This window comes from Ixodes scapularis, unplaced genomic scaffold, assembly GCF_016920785.2.
Source record: "Ixodes scapularis isolate PalLabHiFi unplaced genomic scaffold, ASM1692078v2 PGA_scaffold2__306_contigs__length_199485367, whole genome shotgun sequence".
NCBI classification, from domain to species: Eukaryota; Metazoa; Arthropoda; class Arachnida; order Ixodida; family Ixodidae; genus Ixodes; species Ixodes scapularis.
Window position 1 is genome coordinate 21,552,138 of NW_024609857.1, and position 22,095 is coordinate 21,574,232.

General features: G+C 47.2%; 1 protein-coding gene and 2 non-coding genes across 5 annotated transcripts in view; all 3 read right to left on the reverse strand.

The window, feature by feature from the left end:
- Positions 1-19,885, reverse strand: part of LOC8036239 (MAP7 domain-containing protein 1) — a 36,195-nt gene extending 16,310 nt beyond the window's left edge. The window contains exons 1-3 of one of the 3 annotated variants that reach the window (XM_040209627.2): positions 19,429-19,885; positions 14,448-14,588; positions 5,841-5,892 (exon numbers count right to left, since the gene is read on the reverse strand). In XM_040209627.2, the coding sequence (XP_040065561.1) occupies positions 5,841-5,892; positions 14,448-14,588; positions 19,429-19,668 (433 nt within the window). In that variant the 5' untranslated portion in view covers positions 19,669-19,885. Of the gene's footprint in view, positions 1-707; positions 1,105-5,840; positions 5,893-14,447; positions 14,589-19,428 lie in introns of those variants that run through there. The other 2 variants (XM_042291765.1, XM_040209628.1) reach the window with 2 other exon arrangements.
- Trnav-aac lies at positions 96-168 on the reverse strand. The gene has a single exon. It is a non-coding gene; the product is annotated as a tRNA-Val (tRNA).
- Positions 6,635-6,716, reverse strand: Trnas-cga. Its single transcript has one exon. It is a non-coding gene; the product is annotated as a tRNA-Ser (tRNA).
- Positions 19,886-22,095: the final 2,210 nt, after the last annotated feature.

Sequence of the window (22,095 nt, forward strand, 5' to 3'; positions counted from 1 at the left end):
AAATAATAATAATTCACTCGAAAAATGCTAAAAGACAACGTGCATTTTTTGGGAAGTTTGTCCAAATGTTAATAAAAAAAAATAAAAAAAAGGCGTGTGCCTGCCAGGGATCGAACCTGGGACCTTCCGCGTGTTAGGCGGATGTGATAACCACTACACCACAAGCACAGCTGATTCCGGCTTGTTGAATAACCCATCGCATGATTCGCTACAACCGTACCAGCGCTTCGCACAAATGGCTTCGGCGACAGTGCATTCTCCCCGCCTTCTGTACGTATTGTACCCCTCCCCCTCCTTCTCCTCCCTCCATCTCACACGCACGCGGCTTCTCGCACCTCACATAATTAAAACGCCGGTGCTTCGAACTATTCTTTACGGCAGAATCGTTCGCAGCACTGTGCCAAATGAACCCAACTTTTCACAGGTCTTCGTCATTAGCAGTTTAATAGCATTTTTTTTTATTTACTTATTTCTTTTACTTATCTATTTAGAAATTTGGATGTTGGTTTTGTGGGACATGTCTGTCCCGCGCTTATATTCAGCAACGTAGCAGTTTCACGTTTGTCTAGAGCCCTTGTTTCTAGTAGATTTGTTATCTTCGATGCACAAATTTTTGTAAAACCGAGTGTTATCCGTTTGCTCACCAATCACACACACGAATCACAGTACATAAACTCAAACTGAAAAACGAGAGCGTTTTAACTCACCTCTTCCAAAGCCATACTTGAGCTTGATATGCCTTTCGGACCTAATGTGCTCGCAAATACGCCCCTTGCCGTGACCCGTGTCAATATTGATCTCGACTCTACAGTATCTGCAGACCACCGAATTCGAGAAAGGTACTTCCGAAAGATCGAAATCCTCGAACTCCGCAACGTAGTCCTCGGCTTGCTTCCGTTTTCGACCCATCGCGCAGCGCCAGTGTGGGATCAATAAGGATGAGCACAAGATAACCACTGTCCAAGAGTTCCTGAACTCACGATTGCGTTGACTAAAGCAATCTAGGGTACCGCGATCTTGAAAGCTGGATCCATTCGCGCAAATCGCCGCAGATTAACTTCCAGGTCAATCACCCTCACAAAAAGCAGAAGTGTTCCCGAATCGAAATAGCCCGTAACTTTCCTAAGGTCGCACTAGGGTGCCCTTTGAATGATGGCACAGAGAAAAGAAAACATGCACGTTGCCCTGTTTTCCTCGCTCGAAACGCAACGACACTACGCAGAAAAGAAAGCTGCAAATTTTCGGCGACTATCGGTTTTTACCGCAGTCCGCCAGTGGTCGGCGAGTTGGTGGCGCCATCTGTGAAGCAGCGTAAGAACCGCATGAGGCCAATGAGGCGCCAACAGCGGCAACAATTCAAATTTTGTTTTGGTGTGTCGATGTGTCTGCTTATGGATATACATGTATGAGTGAGCTCAGGTTGAACTCTTAAGCCGGGGTCACACTGCTCATAAATCATGCAAAAGAAAGTCTGCAAACCCAAGTCTCTGGAATATCCGTGGTTCGAATGCCGCGGTCCAAGTTTCTCCTTGAACGCATTACTATGCAGCATTCGAAGCACGGTTCTCGTGGTGACTGCCGTCCGAATCTGTATGCAGACTGTCTTTTGTATGATATATAAGCAGTGTTACCACGACTTCACAGAGCTACGCTTCAGAGGCTTGGTGTCCCTCTGGGCATGCAAGAACACAACCAGCAGAGTGCTGCAAAACTGGCAGCGAGTCTCTTCGGTGCGAACGGTCGTAGTCAAGAAATTGAAAGTCATCTCTGAGCTCTGCATCGAGTTCGGTGTCCAGCTGCTTTCCGTGCGGGATGCACTCTTGTCAAGCGCGACCAGGCTCAATACGGTGGAAGTGCTATGATGCGCCCTTTCTACTGCAGGACGGTTTCCCCTACTCTGGCAGAGTTCCGAGTTTATGTCTGCAGGTGTCTCCTTTTGGCACCATTTCGCCTGTACAAGGTTTCCAGAATGGAAAACAAGCTTCTGCAAGCGGCCCTGACCCTCAGCTGCTCTAGTGTTCATCGTCTACCATTCACATTGACGGTTGTAAACTGCACAGATGAGGGAGGAAATTATGCATTTTGTAGTATGTACACCTTTGAGAGGCCTTGGAGGCGCTGCCCAAGGGGTGGACGAGCTCTTTGGCTCTTCTCCGGCATATATATATATATATATATATATATATATATTAACCTGTTGCATATTGGGAAGGTCCTGAAGAAGTAACGTGGTTTAGTGTGTTTGCTTTGCGACACAATCGTGCTGTCTTTCGACACTAGTCACATATCGACGCAAGTTATAATACATTGTCAATAAATAAAACCTTTGTCCAATTGTGATGGCGGTACTTCTTCAAGAACTCCGTTGGGTAAATTTGCTTGTACTCATGGAGATGTTTTGAAGATGTTTGTTTTGGACATGTTTCCGACTAACCAATTTTGGAGATGTTTCCGACTGAGGCCAAACCTGGATTTTTGTAAGATGTAAAATTAGGGTGGCCAGACGTCCCGTTTGTCTAATTCTGCCGTCCCGTCATTTTTTTTTTTTTTTTTTTCTAAATGAAATTTTGTGTTTTGTTTTCGTGGGAATGTGCGCGCATAATTGAGAAATGAGTTCTAAGCGAGTTGAAGAAATTAAAATAATACATACTATTTTTTATAAAATTAAAACATACTATAAAAATGTTACCTCCCATAAAGTAAATTTAGAGCTCTTTCTGTGGTTCCATCTGTCAAGACGTTCTGTGCACACAAACGCTTGTACGGGGCGCCTTTCTATGTCACTACATTTGGCCGGCTCCGGTTCTGTTTAAAAGTGGAGAAAGGTGTTTGCAAAAATACTCCAAAAGCCGGGAGACGTCATAATTGAAATAAGAGCACCGACTTGACACAACAGAAAAGAACAATTTTATTAGACGCCTGAAGATGTTTCCCATGCGGGAGGCATCTTCAGTAGTTACAAAGCAAATGCAAGGTTCAACCTCAAGTCAACGCTATTTATCACGAATGTCCGTGTAAGCTTCGTGGAGAGGGCCGCGGTTTTTGTTACACACGGATGTGTCCCTGCGAACAAACCACGATTCCAGGAGCTTTCGGGGCCCCCATCTGTCCTCCCTGGGAAACGGAAGAAATGGTCCCGGAAGAAATGGTCCCGGAACAAATGGTCCCGGACCAAACGGTCCCGGAACAAATGGTCCTGGAACTAATGGTCCCAAGTACAAACTAGGAAAAAATGGTCCCAGATAAATAATGTTTATTTTTTGTCCCGGAACCCGGAACCCGAAAATTTGGTCCCGGAACCCGGAACACTTTTTAGTGTTCCGGGTTCCGTGACCATTAGTTCCGAGTTCCGGGTGTTCCGAGTTCCGGGACCATTAGTTCCGGGACCATTTGTTCCGGAACTAATGGTCCCGGAACCATTTTTAGTGTTCCGAGTTCCGGGACCATTAGTTTCGGGACCATTTGTTCCGGGACCATTAGTTCCGGGACCATTAGTTCCTACACCCGTCCTCCCTCGCCAAGGTCGTCGCGGCCGGAAAGTCAGAAGAATGCCCCATTGTCCACGCATGGTCCACCAGTTCAGTCTTCAGTCGCGTCGCGTGGGATGCGTACGTGACGTCACGCTTGTGTTCTTTGGAGTCTGGTATCTCTCCTCCGTCCGGTTTCACCAACGTAGAACGCTGGGCAGTCACTGCAGGGGATCTTGTAGATAACCCCTCTCTGGACGTTCGCCGGGGTTGGGTTCTTTGGTTTAGAAACGGAATTTCCAATAGTTCTGTATGGTTTGAAAACAGTTCGAATGCCAAGGGGCCTCAAAGCGCGACTGAGAGGTTCGGAGACTCCTTTGACATCGCTTATGACCAGAACATCCATTGGGTCAGGACATCCATCGAGTCAAAACATCCAAGAGGTCACGTGACACCAGAGGCAGGACATCCAACGAGTCAAAACATCCATCCGAGTCGAAACATCCATCAAGTCAAAACATCCATCGAGTCAGAACATCCATCCGTGTTTAAACATCCATCGAGTCTAAACATCCATCGAGTCAGAACATCCATCAGAGTCAAAACATCCATCTGATTCAAAGCATTATTATTTAAATTGAAAAAAAAAGAAGAAAAAAAAAAACAATATATATAAATTTTTGCCGGCTCGAGACTGCGAATTTCGCCAAGTGTCAGTTTTGGGGATACACTTGATCAACCAATTTGGTCAATGACCTGGATGTAGGGTTCCTCATTTTCGTGTTTTAGTATTGTCACTGAGTATATTTGGACGTTCGGGGTCAAAATTAGCATTGTAAAGCGGTTGCAAGAGGAAACGGCCCTGTTTTCAGGCTACTTGTCATCTGCAGTCCCGACATTTCAGGATGTCCTTAACGATCTTGACAGAATTACAATCCTACTGTAACATTTGTTCCAATAGTGCTTCCGTGATTTAAAAACTATTTTTTATATACAATTGAGCAAATCCATGTAGAGCGCTTTGTCCAAGAGTAAAACTTAATTAAAAAAAAAAAAAAAAAAACGAAATAAAGGTTCGTTTCTCTCGAAATAACGTTATTGATCACGCCGAACGCGTGGGACAAAAGTGCCTTGAAACAATTCAGACGCTCAACACAAAAATAAAAGCAACTGACTGGCGAGGTGAAATTAATTTCTCTGAAAGGCTTATGTTGCATAATTCACCGACAACAGTGTTTTGGTCCCTCGAGCAATCGCGCAGACTCGGAGCCAGCCCATCGCGCGCTCTACTGCTCCCACCCCGATGTAAAAACAAACTGTTCTCCTTCGCATTAACGCGGCGAAGCAAAATACTTTTTAAACAGAGCCATTCTGTCTTAAAAAATGTTTTACCATCACATTCATTATATCGTCAAAAGTCTTTTACACACGACAGCCCATTCCTTTCAGGCAAAAATACGATAGAACATTCAGCTCGTCAAAATATTCATAAGAGCCATCCGAGGGAAAACATCCATTGAGTCAAAAGATCCATCCGAGTCTAAACATCCATTGAGTCAACACATCCATCGAATCAGAACATCCATCCGAGTCTAAACATCCATGGAGTCGAAACATCCATCGACTCAGAACATCCATCCGAGTAAAAACATCCATCGAGTCAGAACATCCATCGAGACAAAACATCCACGAATGGATGTTTGGCTCGATGGATGTTTTGACGCTTTGGATGTTCTGACTCGGAATCCTCTGACATAGGGGATGCACACTACATTCTTATCTCTTTCCCTTTCGCACGGTTGCACGCTTTGTTTCATTCGGTTTTTGACCTCGTCAACAAAACGCTTTGGGTAGTGACGTTTCATTAAAGCTCCCTGTCAATGAGTCATCTCATTTGCGCCATGGAGCTCGTTAGATGACACGGTACTTGATCTCTGTACAAACGATTGCACTACTGATTTCTTGTGTTGTACTGGCATTCGAACTATTTTCCGAATGTCGAATGTCAACATAGTTACGCCGATATGAAACAGGGTACTACGATTAGTAACGCTGGTGATGGCAATGTAATATAAATGGCATTGCTAGGGCACCCGTGCTCTGATGCAGTTTTCTCGCATTCTTTATATCTTTGTTTTCGCTTTTAATGCACCCCGCGTCGTTTATTTATTTATTATTATTATTTTTTTTTTTTTTTTTTTTTTGGTGAGGGGCCACGCGTAAATAGGTGTTACAGCGGACTGCGGACCGAGCGTCGCTAGGAAGACCACGGCAATCAGCGGGCTGGCCGGAACGCCTGAAGTCTTTACATTTTCGCTCTTCGAAGTTAGGCATGTAGAAGGAATTGTGCACGAAATTTGCGAAAAAACTGACCGGCTGATGAGTCTTCGGCTTCGTAGACCGCCTCTGCGTAAGGTACAAGCTCCTAAAGAAAGAAAACATGCAGTTAGTTTCCTGTTAATCAATTGTTGTGGCAACGCCCATGCAATTTAAAAGCCGGTCAGAAATTCCATGCTTTCCCAATATGTCATAAAGAGCGAATGAGATCCAAGGATCACGCCGTACTGTTGAACCAGATGAGAGAAACAATTCATAACGGTTCCTGGTTAGAGCACCGCGGAAGTTCACTCGTTCACGTTAAAGATCTAGCTGTTCCACGCGTCTCTGGGGGGTCACGCTATGATCATGTGACCGCTTGCTCTGGCTGCGAGTTGGGGCAGTAAACACTGCTCGTTTTTCTTTTTTTTTGTTTTCTTTCTGCGATTTCTATTGTGTGCGGTGAAAGCTCGTTCACACTCTTGCAACCGAGTACGACCGAGAGAGACAAGACCGGTTTTTAATCCTCTTACGACTTCTTAGGACCAGCTCCGCAGCAGCGCACCCGGTCCCAAGACGTCGCAAGAGGCTTCAAAACCGGTCTGGTCTCTCTCGGTTGTACTCGGTCGCATATATGTGAACGGGAAGGGATTCGTAGTAAGCGGTATTTACGATAGAAGAAGGCAACCTGTGCCATTTACATCACTTGTCTTCGAGTAAAACAAATTAAACGGACAGTGTTATACTTATGTATGAAGTGTGACCTCCATCAAACAAAAGGAAGCTTCGTCACTTAATTCCATCAATAAAAAACAAACAAAAAGTCAAACGTTACTAGAAAAAAAAAGTTTCGCAGCCGACAGGATTCGAACCTGTGCGGGGAAACCGCAATGGATTTCGAGTCCATCGCCTTAACCACTCGGCCACGACTGCACGGATTTTTATCGAGCGTAAAACGCAAGCTGAACGAGCGGGATTAACAAAATCAACAAAACAGCCTTTCCCCTTGCTGACTGACTCGAGTGAGTCTATGGTCCATATCGTTTCGTAAACGCACCTTTCGTGGACAACTTTTCGTGCACATATGTTTTATGAACACATGGTACGTTCGTCGACACTGCACGATTCGTGGACACGTGCCCCTGCGACGTTTCGTCAACAACGTATTTTTCCTCTTTTTCTTTTTGGCTGTGTCTACCATAGAGTTATTATAATGTACGCTAGAGGTTCAAATGGCGCTAGTGTCTATGCGACTTCCGTAACGCAAATTGAAGCAGTCAGCAACCAGTCAACTTTTGTGGTGCATCTTGTGCATTCCTATGGGAAAACACGTGTGCATTTTGTCTCTTCGCCGGAAAATAACACGGAACACGTTGGTTATTTAGGTCGTACCGAATAGTACATACTTTGATTAATACTGTAAAAGTGTAATTGCCTTAGTTAGCGCATTTTTCCTCGTCAGTGAACGATGCTTAACTTCGCTACATTTCAGATCAAACGTGTGTTCCGCAGTGTAGTATTTTAAATTTTTCCATTTTAGTAATTGCCACACTAACCAGATGGCGCCACTGACCGCCACACCATATCGCTGTAGCCAGGCGGCGCTACACTTCATCCATTGGGCCGTGCGCCCAGGTGGATCTCCCCCGGGGCGGTTGGCCCCCGGGCTGTTTCCCTCTGAATAAAGCAGAGTGCGTGTTCTGACCTCGACCAATGTAGACGTCCCTTCCTTCCGGGTTGTTCCCGCCTCGGACCCGCCGGTGTTCGCCGCCCCACCTCGGCATGTGAGACAACATCTTTCAGCAGGCCGCCTCGGCGCTGCTTCTTTTCCTTCCTTTTTTTTTTTTTTTTTTTTCCTAAGAGAGGGAAGGATAGGCATTTATTTTTTTTAAGGAAAGGAAAGTGTAGTATTTTAAATTTTTCCATTTTAGTAATTGCCACACTAACCAGATGGCGCCACTGACCGCCACACCATATCGCTGTAGCCAGGCGGCGCTACACTTCATCCATTGGGCCGTGCGCCCAGGTGGATCTCCCCCGGGGCGGTTGGCCCCCGGGCTGTTTCCCTCTGAATAAAGCAGAGTGCGTGTTCTGACCTCGACCAATGTAGACGTCCCTTCCTTCCGGGTTGTTCCCGCCTCGGACCCGCCGGTGTTCGCCGCCCCACCTCGGCATGTGAGACAACATCTTTCAGCAGGCCGCCTCGGCGCTGCTTCTTTTCCTTCCTTTTTTTTTTTTTTTTTTTTCCTAAGAGAGGGAAGGATAGGCATTTATTTTTTTTAAGGAAAGGAAAGTGTAGTATTTTAAATTTTTCCATTTTAGTAATTGCCACACTAACCAGATGGCGCCACTGACCGCCACACCATATCGCTGTAGCCAGGCGGCGCTACACTTCATCCATTGGGCCGTGCGCCCAGGTGGATCTCCCCCGGGGCGGTTGGCCCCCGGGCTGTTTCCCTCTGAATAAAGCAGAGTGCGTGTTCTGACCTCGACCAATGTAGACGTCCCTTCCTTCCGGGTTGTTCCCGCCTCGGACCCGCCGGTGTTCGCCGCCCCACCTCGGCATGTGAGACAACATCTTTCAGCAGGCCGCCTCGGCGCTGCTTCTTTTCCTTCCTTTTTTTTTATTTATTGGGCTCTCCGAATCACAACACGCAGCAGGTGTGTAAAAACAAGCGACGATTCAAAGCAAAATAACAGTCGAAAGGGATATAGAGCGTGTTCAAGACTCGCCAGCACTCCGGTGACGCTTATATATTGCTAATATGCCGGTCTTGTCCCTATATGAAAATGACCCCTTCTTGCATCTTTACGAGCGGTTAAAAACATTTAAAACGTAAAGAACAAACTACATGGGCTATGAAAAGTGTCTCTTTGTATTGTTTTCTCTGCCGGGCAGCTTTTATCGGGCACTTGTTCTCTAAGACTTCGAGCTTTGCTGGTGATATATTTTGAGCGTAGAACAAACATGCACGGGTAGTTACTGATCCTGTGTTACTGCGTAGTTCTTGCTGTCTCCCTTCGTTTTCTATAGATGTCCTTCGTTCGTTTGGCACGTCCCTTATGCTGAAAAGCGCCGACGTCGTGTTCGCGCTAAGTGTCCGACAGTGCACATAAACACATGTTCGAGGCAGGGACCCCGGAACCGGGGGGGCAGCGGGGGCTTGAGCACCCGCTGACATTTTCCAGGGGGTGCTGGGCAATATGCTGAGCCCCCTGCGTTTGACTGGAGGCGTACTGAACAATGCCTGCACTCCTTCCCACCTCCCCTCCGTGTTCCCCTTGCTGCTCAGCTCCGCCAAGCCACGTACTTGGCTAAGGGCAAGCAAGTGGCTCTCTGTTGTTACGGCTGGTTTCCCGCCGACAACACAACCCTCGCCCACAAAATTCCAGATGAAAAATTCGAAGTAAAGCGAATTGTCAGTAAACCGCGGACGACGCGACAGCTTCAAAAAATTTGAAAGAGCGAGAGAGAGAGAAAAAAAAAGAGCCGGCGCCTGGGGCTTGCATGGCACAGTGAGGGAGTCTAGGGTGCCTTCATGTGCGCACATGAAGGACCCTACTCCACACGCGGGTTGGCTATGAGGGGGAACGCACAGCGCACTGTTTTAGTCCACACAGCCAGCCGGCTTCTTCGTGTTGTTTCTATTTTGAGCAACGACGTTTAGCCCAAAATACACAAATTTCTTCTATTTTTTTTCAACGGCGTTTTTTTTTTTTTTTTTTTTTTTGGTTTGGGGGGGGGGGGGGGGGGGGGTCAGAGTAACCGCGAAGGTCGGGTAATTGCTTCCGCGTGGAGAGCCGATCGCGAGGCGGGGAGACGGTCTGCGCGAAAAGAAAGCCCTTCTTGAACGGAGACTGCCTACAGATGTAGCGAGATGAGGGGGAAAAGTTCCCAACTCCCAAGGCAAGAAAAGGCCTTAGCAAGCGACACAGGTTGTAAAGGGAGACATCGCACTGCAGTCTGTGTTGAAGCGCTGCTACCACGGTGGTCGTCGGAGACATCAAAGAATCGAGGCATCTTCGCCGGTATTTCTGCATCTTTGTTTCCGAAACACAATTTTGGGTCTTGATGAGCCAGCCTGCTATGTTCAGGCGGGTGCCCTATTATGCACCCTGACGGTTTCAGCCTATTTTCAAAGACGACCATAAAAACAGGAAACATGCTGAAATAAAAAAGAAAAAAAAAAAGGAATCGCCACTGAAGGTGCTGGAACGAGAGGGATGTTTTTTCCTCGTCTCCCAGAGTCCATCTGCTTCCTCCTCCCCAGCCTTCCTTCTCCTCGCCCTGTCACTTCACTGAAACTGCAGTTGTAGATCTGTCACTGTGAAGTCCGCGAACGGTGTGTTTGGACATCTCAACATCAAAGGATGTACGTTTATTTTTTTTTTTAACGAGCGCAACGCTATGAATACACAGTATTTAAAGTTTTACACTTTTAATCATTATGGCTACCAAAAGGACGCTCCTTGATGCGTGGTTGCGGGGCCCAAGAAATTGGCAGTTTGTCAGGGAAATACCCAAACCTTCGGCACGGCAGCAGCAGACCGTATCATACCAAGAGTCACCCAGAATTTACCAAAAATCTGGTAGGTTTTGTTTCAATTTTGTGTGTGTGCATGCGTAGCAAAGCAAGAGGGAATTGTCGAATCTTAGGTTGCATAAACTGCATTGCAGGGAGTTCACAATGTTCCGTTGTTCTATGAAATAACCGCATAAAACAGTTTTGTAATATATTGCCAAGGTATTTAGCACACAGACGTAGTTAGATGGTGGAAGTAATCAGTAAAATTTCAATAAAATTAGTTCACTAAGCAAAAAAAAAATCTTATTTTTTATTTTTTTTTATTTTGCGTATGGACCCTAAATAATATTTTGGGCCACTCTGGCGTTAATTCTGGCGAAATGAAGGCTATCTTACGTAATATTGTATTTTATTTTGATTCCACCCATTTTTTCAGTCATAATAAACGCCTCAGTTTCCCAGAAAAATGTTTGATAGTTTCGCGAAAATTTGCCCATAAAAAACTGCTTCTTTTGTTTTCCTTTTCTTTCACTAAAAAAAGTTTATTTCTGCATTAAAAAAAAAAAAAGTGAATCCACCTCGTTCGGGAATCTCTGTAGTAAATCGTAACACGCACGTTAACAAGGAAATTTGCGCATACAAAAAATCGCAAGGGTTCAGGCTAGTTGGTGAATATTAACCATGTTGAATAGAAGGGACAGAAAATAGACAGGACGACGTCTTGAGGCCTCGTCCTGTCTATTTTTTGTCCTTTCTATGTTTTGATGTTTCTTCTCTACTCTAGGGAGCCTTCATGAAGGCACTCTACTCTACTCCAGTCTCAGGTTAATTCAACATGGTGAAATTTGCGCGGTCACTTCAAAGGGCTAACGAAACGTCTTACGTGAACTCCCGGTAAAGTATGTCAGATCCCCTAACCGCTTTTGGTGGGCATTGGTTTTAAAAGTCAGACTTGGGGGTTTTACGTGCCAAACCAACGACGGGCACCTGACACGCCCCAGCGGAGGACTGGGGATTCATCTCGACCCCCTTGGGGATCTTTTGACCTTCAACCGAAAGCTCGCTTACACGGTGCCTTCTCTGCAATAAAGCGCGAAACACATGTACGACGAAACCGTCCGATCCGACGTGCGGACTGCCGGAATGACCTTGGGAGGAGAGGGTTTTCGTAGCATCGGAGAGCGTTGAAAACCCTCGCCTCCGACCGTCGTATTGCGCGGTCGGACGTCGGATCGGACGGTTTCGTCGTACATGTGTTTCGCGCTTAAGCCCCCGTCAGATTGCGGGAATTCGAGGCCACCACCCGGGGATCCGTAGGCCGGCGCTTTGCCTCGGAGCCACCGAGACGGCTAGCTTTTCTATTTAATTTCCAAAAGTATTGTTTTGTGGTGACGTGTTCTAAAGAAAGCCGCATTTCTTTTAACGTAGAAAAATAGTTGTGCGTTTGCCTCGGTGTGTCGTAGTTTTATCCCGCTTCAATGACGAAAAAAAAAAAGCTCATTGTTGTAGGGGGCTGCAGCCTCGACCCTAACGTGCACATAAATTCGCATTCGACTAATGTAGATTCTTCATCGCTATCACCCAATAATGAGACTAATGGCTGCCTTTGTCGACTATTTTTTAGTTACCGATATGACCCAAATCGATTAAAAGAGCATATTTAGAGCTCAATGTTGTTTATCCTGTGCAATTTATTGAGCACAGTCTGTAGAATTGATAATAATTATAACAGGCAAAGTGTGTCTTCCGTTAAACCTCGTTGGTGTGGTACACATTTCTGTTTTGTCAAAGCGCTTCTAGATGCTAGCCAATGATCTAAAGCGCAAAGATGTTATCGAGTTCATTAAAAAAGTTAAAAATGCAAAAAAAAAAAAACAAAAAAACGTACGAAAAGCAACAGGTAGTTTACAGACGGCCGCTAACTTTCAACTTCTTTGGCCGTGTGCTTTTTTCGCTTTTAAACCTTTTAATGAACGTGAACCAACTAGACCAATCCAAAAATTTAATTCATGTTATCAAGCTTTTTTTTTTTTTTTGCGGTTCCATTGTAATTAAATGCTGACGACCGCATCCACCGGTGGTAAGCTCGGTCTATATGGCAGAGCGGACTCATTTTTGAAATTTTCAAGATTGTTTGTCAACTTTTTACAAGAACAGAGCTACGCCTAGAAACGTGACAGGACTGCGTCCAGAATTAAAATGCACCTTCGCTGAAAATGCGAGCTCTCTATGTGAAGGCGCCCGATTTTCCAGTGCATTTTACATCGACACGATAGATCGGTGCCACCGTGTAGCTGCTACTATTGGATCCGACTGCGTCAACATTTCATTGCTTCGTGGCAAGAATTTTGGATAATGTAGGGATACACGGTATAAGAAATGATAATTAACCTTCTATAAACAGTGAAATTTTGGTAATAACTGTTTTTTCAATTTACATTTTTTTCAAGGTGAAGTGGAAGGGGGGGGGGGGGGGCCCTTCCACTTCACCCTTTATTTCGACCGTGAGCCCCCCCACGTAAAATACACTTCCGGGGTCGCTGGTTCGAGGCCGTCCAATTATTGTCCAATTATTTCGTCTACCCGACTGAGAAATGTTCCAAGCTATACCTAGTACGTACGAATTAATATTTGCTCTTATAATCGAGCGCAGGGAGAAAATGCACTCACTTTTTCCCATAAAAATGCATTACCGGAAGTCAATTTTCGACTGGTTGCTGTCTGCTTCAATTTGCATCAGCACACTAGCGCCAGTTGAACCTCTAGCGTACATTATAATAACTCTATGGTTGTAACTTGTTTTTATCTTCGGAATAAAAAATAAAATAAAAAAATTGCAGGATTTTTTTTTTTTTTTTTTTATGTCTTAAATTTGAAACGATGTACTATGGCTCGTACAAAGAATTGCAGCTTTGAAGTTCAAACGCAGCGTTGTGAGCCAATTTAGGCATTGGCGTATATTTTCAGCTCCTGATAGTAAAACCTGAGCTGTGTGCTGCAACCAAGGAGGTTAGAAGTACTATACTCTGTTTCATACTTAGTGTGCAACGCTGTTAAAGCTACTGGCACGAGCATGGGGCTTGAAATCGTCGATCATTTGCACGCGTTCTCGCGCAAACAAAACCATAGATGAAGCCACGCGCTCGCGCCAGTAGCTTTGACAGCGTTGCACACTTAGTATGAAACAGAGTATAGGAAGAGGCACGTTGCAAAATTGGTGAAGCCTAGTCATAAAAAGTTTAAACGATTTTGTGCCCAGCGTGACCGCAGATCTCTCTGGCGATTGGTGCGCGTGACATGTCACGTGCGAGATGGATGGTTGATTCTAGGAAGACTCCATGGGGGCTTGCACGCGCTCCGTCCGGTAGGTTTTATCAGATTGAAGGCTAGGCTGTGGTGTATTCTAGTACACCATAGCTAGACGAAAGCTAGCTACGGTCACGAGACGTGATGAGAGTAAGGAGAAAAATGAGAAAGAGGCGAGGCGTCGAGGGAGCATGGCTTGTGGAGGCTACGCGGCCGACGTCATGCCCTCTCCTACCCTTCTATCCTCCTTGGCTGCAACTCGTATCAGTGCATGGCTTGCTCAGCCGTCACATCGGTGGCCAATGTGGTGACTAGCGCCACTAAGTAAGCTACGCTTCACATGTAACGATACTTACCCATCTTGTGGCGTTAAATCATGGTTGCCAGTTATCTGAAGCTTTATCTGAAATCACAGGAAACGCTTTTCCGTCCTTCACAAACGTTTAAACAGTTCGCGACAGAGCAAAGTAGTATCACATAAGCTTTCTACTAACACCGAATCTACTGCCGAGGAAGTCGCACTTTTGAATCATGACGATCGGCTGTTGCGTCTGCTCTGCACAACCACCAAAAAGGCGGCGCCCACAGCAATATCGGGGAACAGAGTGCCGATACTCTAAGCGTAGCCCATTTAGTGGCTCTAGTGGTGACCTTGCTGCTGAGCACGTGAGTAGCTTCGGCAGTTTAGTCCGCATTTCACACAATGGAATTTGTGTTTCTTTCTCGGTAACAAGTACAAACGGCCACCAGCACGATGCGTCACGTGCAAGCATGGTGACTGCTTTTGGGCAAGGCACGTGCCAATGCTAGGGCGCTGGGGCTTATGGCGTACCCTGTGTGCCTGACCAGAATCGTCGGAGCCGTCTAAGAGCCCCGTGACGGCGACCAGTCTCTCCTCGAGCGGCGACAGCGACTTCTTGCCGGCCGAGCCTCGTGCCTTGGTGCGCACGTTGCACTTCCAGTCGAACCAGGTCTGCGGTACAACAACCCGATTACCCATTAATAAAGGTCCGTGTTTTCGGGGAAAAAATCAAATTGAGGGTGTACGTCTTTTTATTTTCCGAGGGTTTTCCCACACCGAGAGTTTTCCAAACTCTCGGTGTGGGACAAATAATCGGTGTTTATCGGGACTTGTGTTGAAGAAAACAGAACACCTGTATGTGATTCCCCAAACTCAGGGGAACATGTGCGTGACGAAAATACTGAAAACACGCCCCAGTACCAATGAAAAAAAAAACAGCTTTGTGGTTGCTGTCTTGGTTCAACGCCAAATAATGTTGAAGACAAAGATTTCTTACCATTAAAGGGATACTACAACGAAATTTCGGCGCTCATTTTTTGGTCTATATGTGTTCAAAAGAGCAGTATCACATGGAACATACCAATATCTTGTTAAAAAAGTCTCGAAAAGGAATTTTAAAACAAATTAAACGATTAGCAAAGAGCACCTGGTGGATGTCGCTAACGCCTCGTTTGTAATGCTCGTCTAGGAACCTTGACAGCTAGTGACGGAGGTTGTCTCGTCTCCGGCCACGACGAGAGAAGGGGGGAAGGAGGAACTCCCCTCTTCCCGAGAATCCCTTTTGTGTGTCGCAGAAGTCGCTATTGTCCCCCTAGAAGATTATAGAAGATTAACCCGTCACTCAAAATTCGTACAAAAGCAGCCGCTTCGGTGGTTGGAACGACTAGGCCATCCTCTCGACGTCAGCCTCGCCGTAGCTTTGCTCGTCTTGAGACGACCTACGTCACGATTGCGTTGGATGTCACGTGCTCTAAGCTGGGCCTTCTCCGAGCGCTTGCCAGAGTGGGCCGTTTATAACGAAAAATACAGCCACCGGGATCAAAATACAAACGTGTGATTGTCATTTACGGATATTGTGGATCATATTCAACCTATTTTTGAACACGACGGGAATATTTCAAATTTCGTTGAAGTATCCCTTTAAGCTGGGGGTTTTTCTTCTTCGATAACATATTCAAATGGGGAGATTTTCGGTTCTCCGAAAACGCGGCACTCTACCCATTAGTCACCCTAATCGATCGTACGCAGCTGCCACTCCAATCCTGACAACTAAAGTTGTCAACCACAACGCGACCCCCGAGAAGGCTGCCACACCAGCTCATTCAAAGACTGTCGGCCTTAATGCAGTTCTCGGCCGTTATGCCCCATTCGGCCTCAAAGCCACCCCGGCCCTTTCGCCCCTCGCCCTTAAAGCACACTCGGCCGTAATGCGACTATCGGCCTTAGCGAGATGCTCCCCACCTTCAAGTAGGTTGCGTTCAGAAAGGCACTCAACGTTGGGGGACGCTTTGTTGGGATTTTGAGAAGTCATCCAGCTTTTAGTTCGTTTCCTGTCCTGTTCTCTGCTTATCAATGCTCGCTTACAGACAGCGTTCGCGAAACCAACAAGTGCCGGACTGACGCAAAAAAAAAAGTCGACGTTTTACTTTTAGCGGGGTGAAATATAAAACGAGGAAAAAAAAGTGCCTTCTTTTTTGTGTCCACTTCTCATCTTCTATTTGTTATTTTCTTGACATTGAAGTCTGCATTGTTGTCGTGTGTCGTTTCCAGTTCTGCGTTGCGCATCGGTATGGCAATCTTTACTTCCGTAAAACCACCCCTTTTGTTTGAGGATTTTCTGGGGGAAACTCCAGGAAACAAAAGGCGTCTTTCGGAAGGCGAGGGAAAACCTTCATTGTACGAATTTTGGGGTTAAATATTAGTCACAATCGGCACAAAACGATGTTTTCACGAGCTCAGTCTAAGTCACCGTAGCCTATCGGAGCTAGCAACAGGATTCGGTTGCTCGAAAGAATTTCACGTTTGCTCGTGCCACGCCTACGCTACCTCATACAGTAAAACTTGAAAAATGGCGGAATGCCAAAAATGTACTTTAGATAATGAGTACAAGATACTCAGAAATGTATTTTAAATAGAGTATCAAATACTCTCGATAAAAAGTATTTGCAAGATACCAAGATACTTCAAAAAGTATTTAAAATACAGTATCTTGAGTAGAGTATTTGAGATAGGCACAAGTCTGGAACTTCCAGCAATAGCCTTTATCATATTTGCTAATACTACCTTCTTCGAACAGGACTGTGCGAGCTATCGATATGTGCGGGCACATATCGCCAGCTATCGATATGTGCGGGCACCAGTGCGCACAGATGAGATTAATGAGGTGCACCCAGAGGTTCCGGAGGCCGATGCTCTGCCCCCCCCCCCCCCCCCCCCCCCCTTAGAAAATTTGGGGGGGAAGGTGGGGGGGAGGGGTGGCGAGTGTTGGGCGACTCCCACCGTAGTCGGCGCCCATGCTCTAGATGCGCACGTCTTATTTTAACCTGCAACAGGATGTAGTTTTTGTTGTGCTCCCCAGGTTTTTCGGAATGATCGGGGCAAGATTAAATTTATTCAAAAGTATGTTGCGTGATGAGTTTGTTTTTAACGATGAGTTTCCACGGGCTGTGCTTCTTCTGAGGGTGCGCACAGCGCCTCGAGTGTTTTGGACTCATGAATTGCGAGGAGCCCGTCGTAGTACAACTAAAGTAATTGACGTAAATGATTACGTTTCAGTGATCTACGCCTCTCATAAAGACGCTTGCCCTTACGAATCCTGTTCCTGCGGACGTGGATGGGCCCGGTCGGTTTCGCACGAGGAGCTCGAATAGCTCGTGTATGGAACTCCGGGGACCAACCGTTCTTGGGATCCCGGATGTCCACGTTGTATAGACTTTGTCAAAAATTAAAAAATCTCGCTAATAAAAAAAAAGAGAAAAGATTTGTGGCAATGACGATAATCCTGTCCTTTTATTAGCCCCAAGATGTTGCGGTGGTGCCCTCTAATGGTTTCCATCCGTGACGGTCACGACCAGCCTTGTCGTGACTCCACGAGTTGTGATCTTAAGCTTATTTGCATCAATTGCGACCGACAAGTTCGATGCTGTGCGTAAAAAAAGCCAGATGAGAGCTTGGAGTCATCGCGTTGCACACCATCAAAGTTCACAGTCCATGACACTGCCCTCGTCTCCCTCGATGACAGCAGAATTGATTCTACTATACTCCGTTTCACCTTATGTTGTACCGCAGACAAGGCTATAAGCGCGAGCTCATAGCGTTGGGAGCTACTCTTAACGCACGAGAGCTTGTGCCGCCGAGATGTGCCCTAGAGCAAGGAGCTCGCGCTTGTAGCCTTTCCTGCGGTACATCATAAGGTGAAACAGAGTATAAAGACGTCACTGCGAGCGTTGAACCAGCCGACCAAAGCGACGCGTCTGGTCGCACACGTCGCTTCCCACTTGGCGGTTCGCTCTTCGTCGTTCGGCTAATGCAGATGTCCCGCAGGCCGCAGGGCGAGATGTTTTTGGAACACTTGCTCGCCCTGCTCGTCGCAGGGTGAGCAGTTGTTCCAAAAAGCGTCACAGCCATGCGCGCGCCATCGTTGCTTCAGGTCGGGGGGTAAACAAAGGCACGTGGGCGGGTTTGGCGGGTAAACAAACGCAGGAGGTGCGCAAGGACACGTTATTTTCAGCAGTGATTAATGGTGACCCCTAGGCCTATGGCCTCAAGGGGAGACAGGAGTCGCTTCAAGGCCGCGCTCTTGATAGACGAAAAGCCGAAACGACGTCCGATCGGTTCGTTGTCTTCTGTCTTCTAGGAGCAAATGAAGGAAAGCGTACGAGGCTTCGAACGTGTGTGCAAATAACTTGTAATTTTTTTTTTTTTTACCTTCAGGAAGATATGCAAGTATAAAAAGATATTGCGCAGCTCTTTCTCAGACACCAAGTTACACTGAAAGCCACTGAAAACATGAAATGCTTTCGTTATGGCACCATGCATGCTTTCATAAAAGGCGTCTCAGCTGAAGTCACTATTTCCATTTAGTGACTCTATATAGTCACAACGATATCGAGCAAAGAGGCAAGCATTCTGTCGCTGAAAGCGACGTATACTGTAGCAAGAGACGCGTTGACACAAGACGTGGAAGTGTGCTTTTGACAATATGCCACGACCCCACGAGGCTGCTGGACCGAGAGACGAAATTAACTTGGTTGTCGGGTAATTATGCAGCAAGTTTCAATTTTTTTTTTTTTTTTTTTTTGAGGGGGGGGGGGGGGGGGCATTTTTTGTAAGGAAGCGTTCCACGCTTTCAAGCGAGAAATCGAGCACCGTCAAGTTCGACCTTGGAGGCGAACGGGCGAGAGCAGGCGAGCTACGTGCTGTGTCAACACAACCTAAGTAAAAAACAAAAACATTTTTGTTTTTTTAGCTATTAACGGTTAGCGCGATTACGTATGGGACACGAGTGTTGTGTCAGAGCTTCGCTGGAACTCAGGTTCTGATCCGACAATAAATTAGGGTTAGGTTAGGAGGCAGTCAGTTCTTGTTAAAGAAAATAAATGGCCAATTTGTTTTCTCTAGATGTGTAGAAATGGAAGATGAGCGTGGAATACATCGTTGCGGTTTCAGTGTCGTTTGAAGCTGTCTGAAACAGTTTGTCAATCAAGCAAGAGAAATAAATATGGCGCCGGTTAGCTGTGTGAGCAACAGACGATTTCTAGTCGTTTGGTTTCTGTCGCTGAAACACAAATAAACGCAAGCTAGCGTTTTTCGCCACTCGAAGAACCTTCCCATTCCAGGTGAGCATCACCAGAACGGGTACAGAAACACGGGGCGTCGGCTGCCCGTGGCGCCACCTGGCGAGCAGCATGTCCTCAATGGGAGCTCAAACCACGTGGGAGAAGCTTTATGGTTCCTCCGACGGTCCGAAGCCGAGTTTTAAAAGGAAAATTCTCAACGACGGAACACTCACTTTCTTCCACTTGTCCTTCTCCTTGGGAACACTCATAAGGTCCGAGTTGAGGCGCTCAGTGAGGACTTGCCAGTGGCGCTCCCTCTCGGTCGACGACGTCGGAATGCGGGAGCTCACCATGCACGGGTTCTTCTCGATATAATCGAGCAGCACCTCGAACTGGCGTACCGACGTACGGGACGCACGACGCCGCGTGCCCGCTGCAACCGCCGGGACGTCCGCCGGCGTCGCCTTCGCCATTTTCTCTTCGAGACGAGACAGCGCCTATTCTTAGCAACCGCGTCGAGACCAACGACGACGACAAACTTGGACCTTCTGCTTTATCGCACGAAACACTCGAGACGTCGCGGGTTAGCGTGCTGTTAAAGTCTAGGGTACGTCTCCCCACCAAAGCAAACAAGCGACGACGGAGTTCGACTACGGCGTGGCAAAAAGCGAACCATAAAGCGAATCGGGCAGCGACGCCCTCCCGCGACCGAGGTCCGAACCCCGGTGACTCCGCCCTCCGTTCGCTAGGAAGGAACCCGGGCCGAGCGCTTGGAAGCCAGCCGCCAACGAGAGCTTCGATTTTCGATAAGCTCGTCGGCGCGGTGGAGGGCGAGTGCTGCGGACGGAGGGCTAACGGCCGCACTTTGTGCGTCCGCGCGCTCTGCATGCGAGCGGCTTGCTACGGAGCGGAGAATCGCCCGACGGCACTGTGTAAGGCGTCGCTTTATGTGCTTGCCCCGAGGCTAAATTTTACGTTTCTTGGAGTGCCTCCCTTCGATGGCTGGAAGGATTCTGTCGAAGAGTTGGAACTTTCAGGTCCATCAGGATTCCTGATGGTACGCAAGGCTCCACCCCCCCCCCCCCCCCCCCCCCTTTCTCTCATTCTCTCCAGTAGGACTGAGTGTTTGGGAGAACAAAATGATCGATAGCTTGAAGCCTATCATGCTTATCACAACACAATGTACGTACTTATAAATCCTTCTGACCTAGAAAGAAACGTAAAGGGAAATCCTAACAGCAACGGATTTAAAAACTCCTTTGATGTTCGAATTCCTTTTTATGTTTATGCCTATTACACGTACATGCTGCGAATCCCTACAGCAGGGTAACGATGTCCAAGCCAAAAACTGCTGCTCGGATAAATAAATAAATAAACGAGAATTGATCGCTGTCGAAGTACGCCCAGTTTGTCCTCATTTATGTCCATGGCTTCTCCAGCTTGACCTCGGGACCCAGAATATTTCGCGGGGGCCTTCTTTGACGATCTGGGAATCCCGAGAACCGCATTTCACCTGATCCGCGCCAGAGCTGGTATAACGCATGACGTTACCATTACGCAGGCGCGACTAAGTGGTGGTACCCCAATTCGCAACTTTCAGCGACGGCGGTACCGCGGTGTAGTGAAGACCAAAACCTCGTACTGCTGTCATACGACAATCACCCGGATGACGGCCATTTTGATAGGCGCCAGTGCGAGCTCCCAATGGCTTTACACGAAAGACATCAAAGGTCATATATGGTATACAGAGCAATGTCACCAATAGAAGACAAGGCCAGTACATGACGTCATCGTTAGTGGACCCCCCGACCCGCACCAAGCGGCAATTAAATTCACGATAAATCTCGGCGAGAGTACGCCGCAAGGCGGTAGACGCGTCCGTCTTGGCGTCGCCGGGTGAGAACGTCGCACTTGTTGTGAGACGCTGTAAGACGCGCTGGTGGCGACGCTGGAGCACGCTATAGGCGGCGCTGCGTGGAACCACTAGTGATGACGTCAGAGGAAGAAAGACGCCGGCCTTTGTCTTCTATAGGTGGCATTGTGCACAGAGACACCAATAACGCACCTTCCTCCACTTGTCCGGGTCCTTTCGGAGGCCCAGCCGCTCGCTGTTGAGGAAGTTGGCGAACTCGAGCCACTCGCGCTTCCGGTCCCGAACGGTGTACGTCGAGTCCAGCTGGGAGGTGGCCAGGTTCGGGTGCCTCTCCATGAAGTCCAGGATGAGCTCGAACTGCTTCGCCGACGTGCGCACCCGGCGCCTGGTGCCGTTCTCCGACATGGCGAGATGTGTGCGTCGCGGGCTCCTTCTTCGGAGAGATGGAGGCCAGCGGGGGACGGGGAGTTGTGTAGAAGAACCCTTCCCCGGAACAGAACGAACGTCCGTGTCGGCAGCTCGCGAGCGAAGACTCGAACGGTTCCGAAAACGCATGCAGGCGACAAGTTGCGAGAAAACTTCGTTTTCTTCCCGCAGTGTTCCATCGTTTCGTCTTCGACAAAATACTCACCGTATTTTTTATTTTTTTTTTTTTCCTTTTCACGCGCTACTTGAGTTGGTCTAACAAACCCGCAGATGAATCGTTCATATCATCAACGTTGATGATATGAACGAACCAAGCAACTGCGTTTGTGGTATAGGTGAGAACGCGGCGAGCCGATGTTTTAACGTAGAAAAGCGCTAACTTTCTTAATGACTCGGTAGATCACACAGAAAAGAATAACGGACAACGTTATGAATGTTTTCGTCGAATTTCATGTAACCACATGCAGCTATTGGCCGCTGCGCGGGTGGCGACTCGAAGAATTATCTACAGTAACTACTGACATCGACTCCTTAACACACACACACACACACACACACACACACACGAAAAAAAAAAAAAAACTAGCAACAACTAATGAAT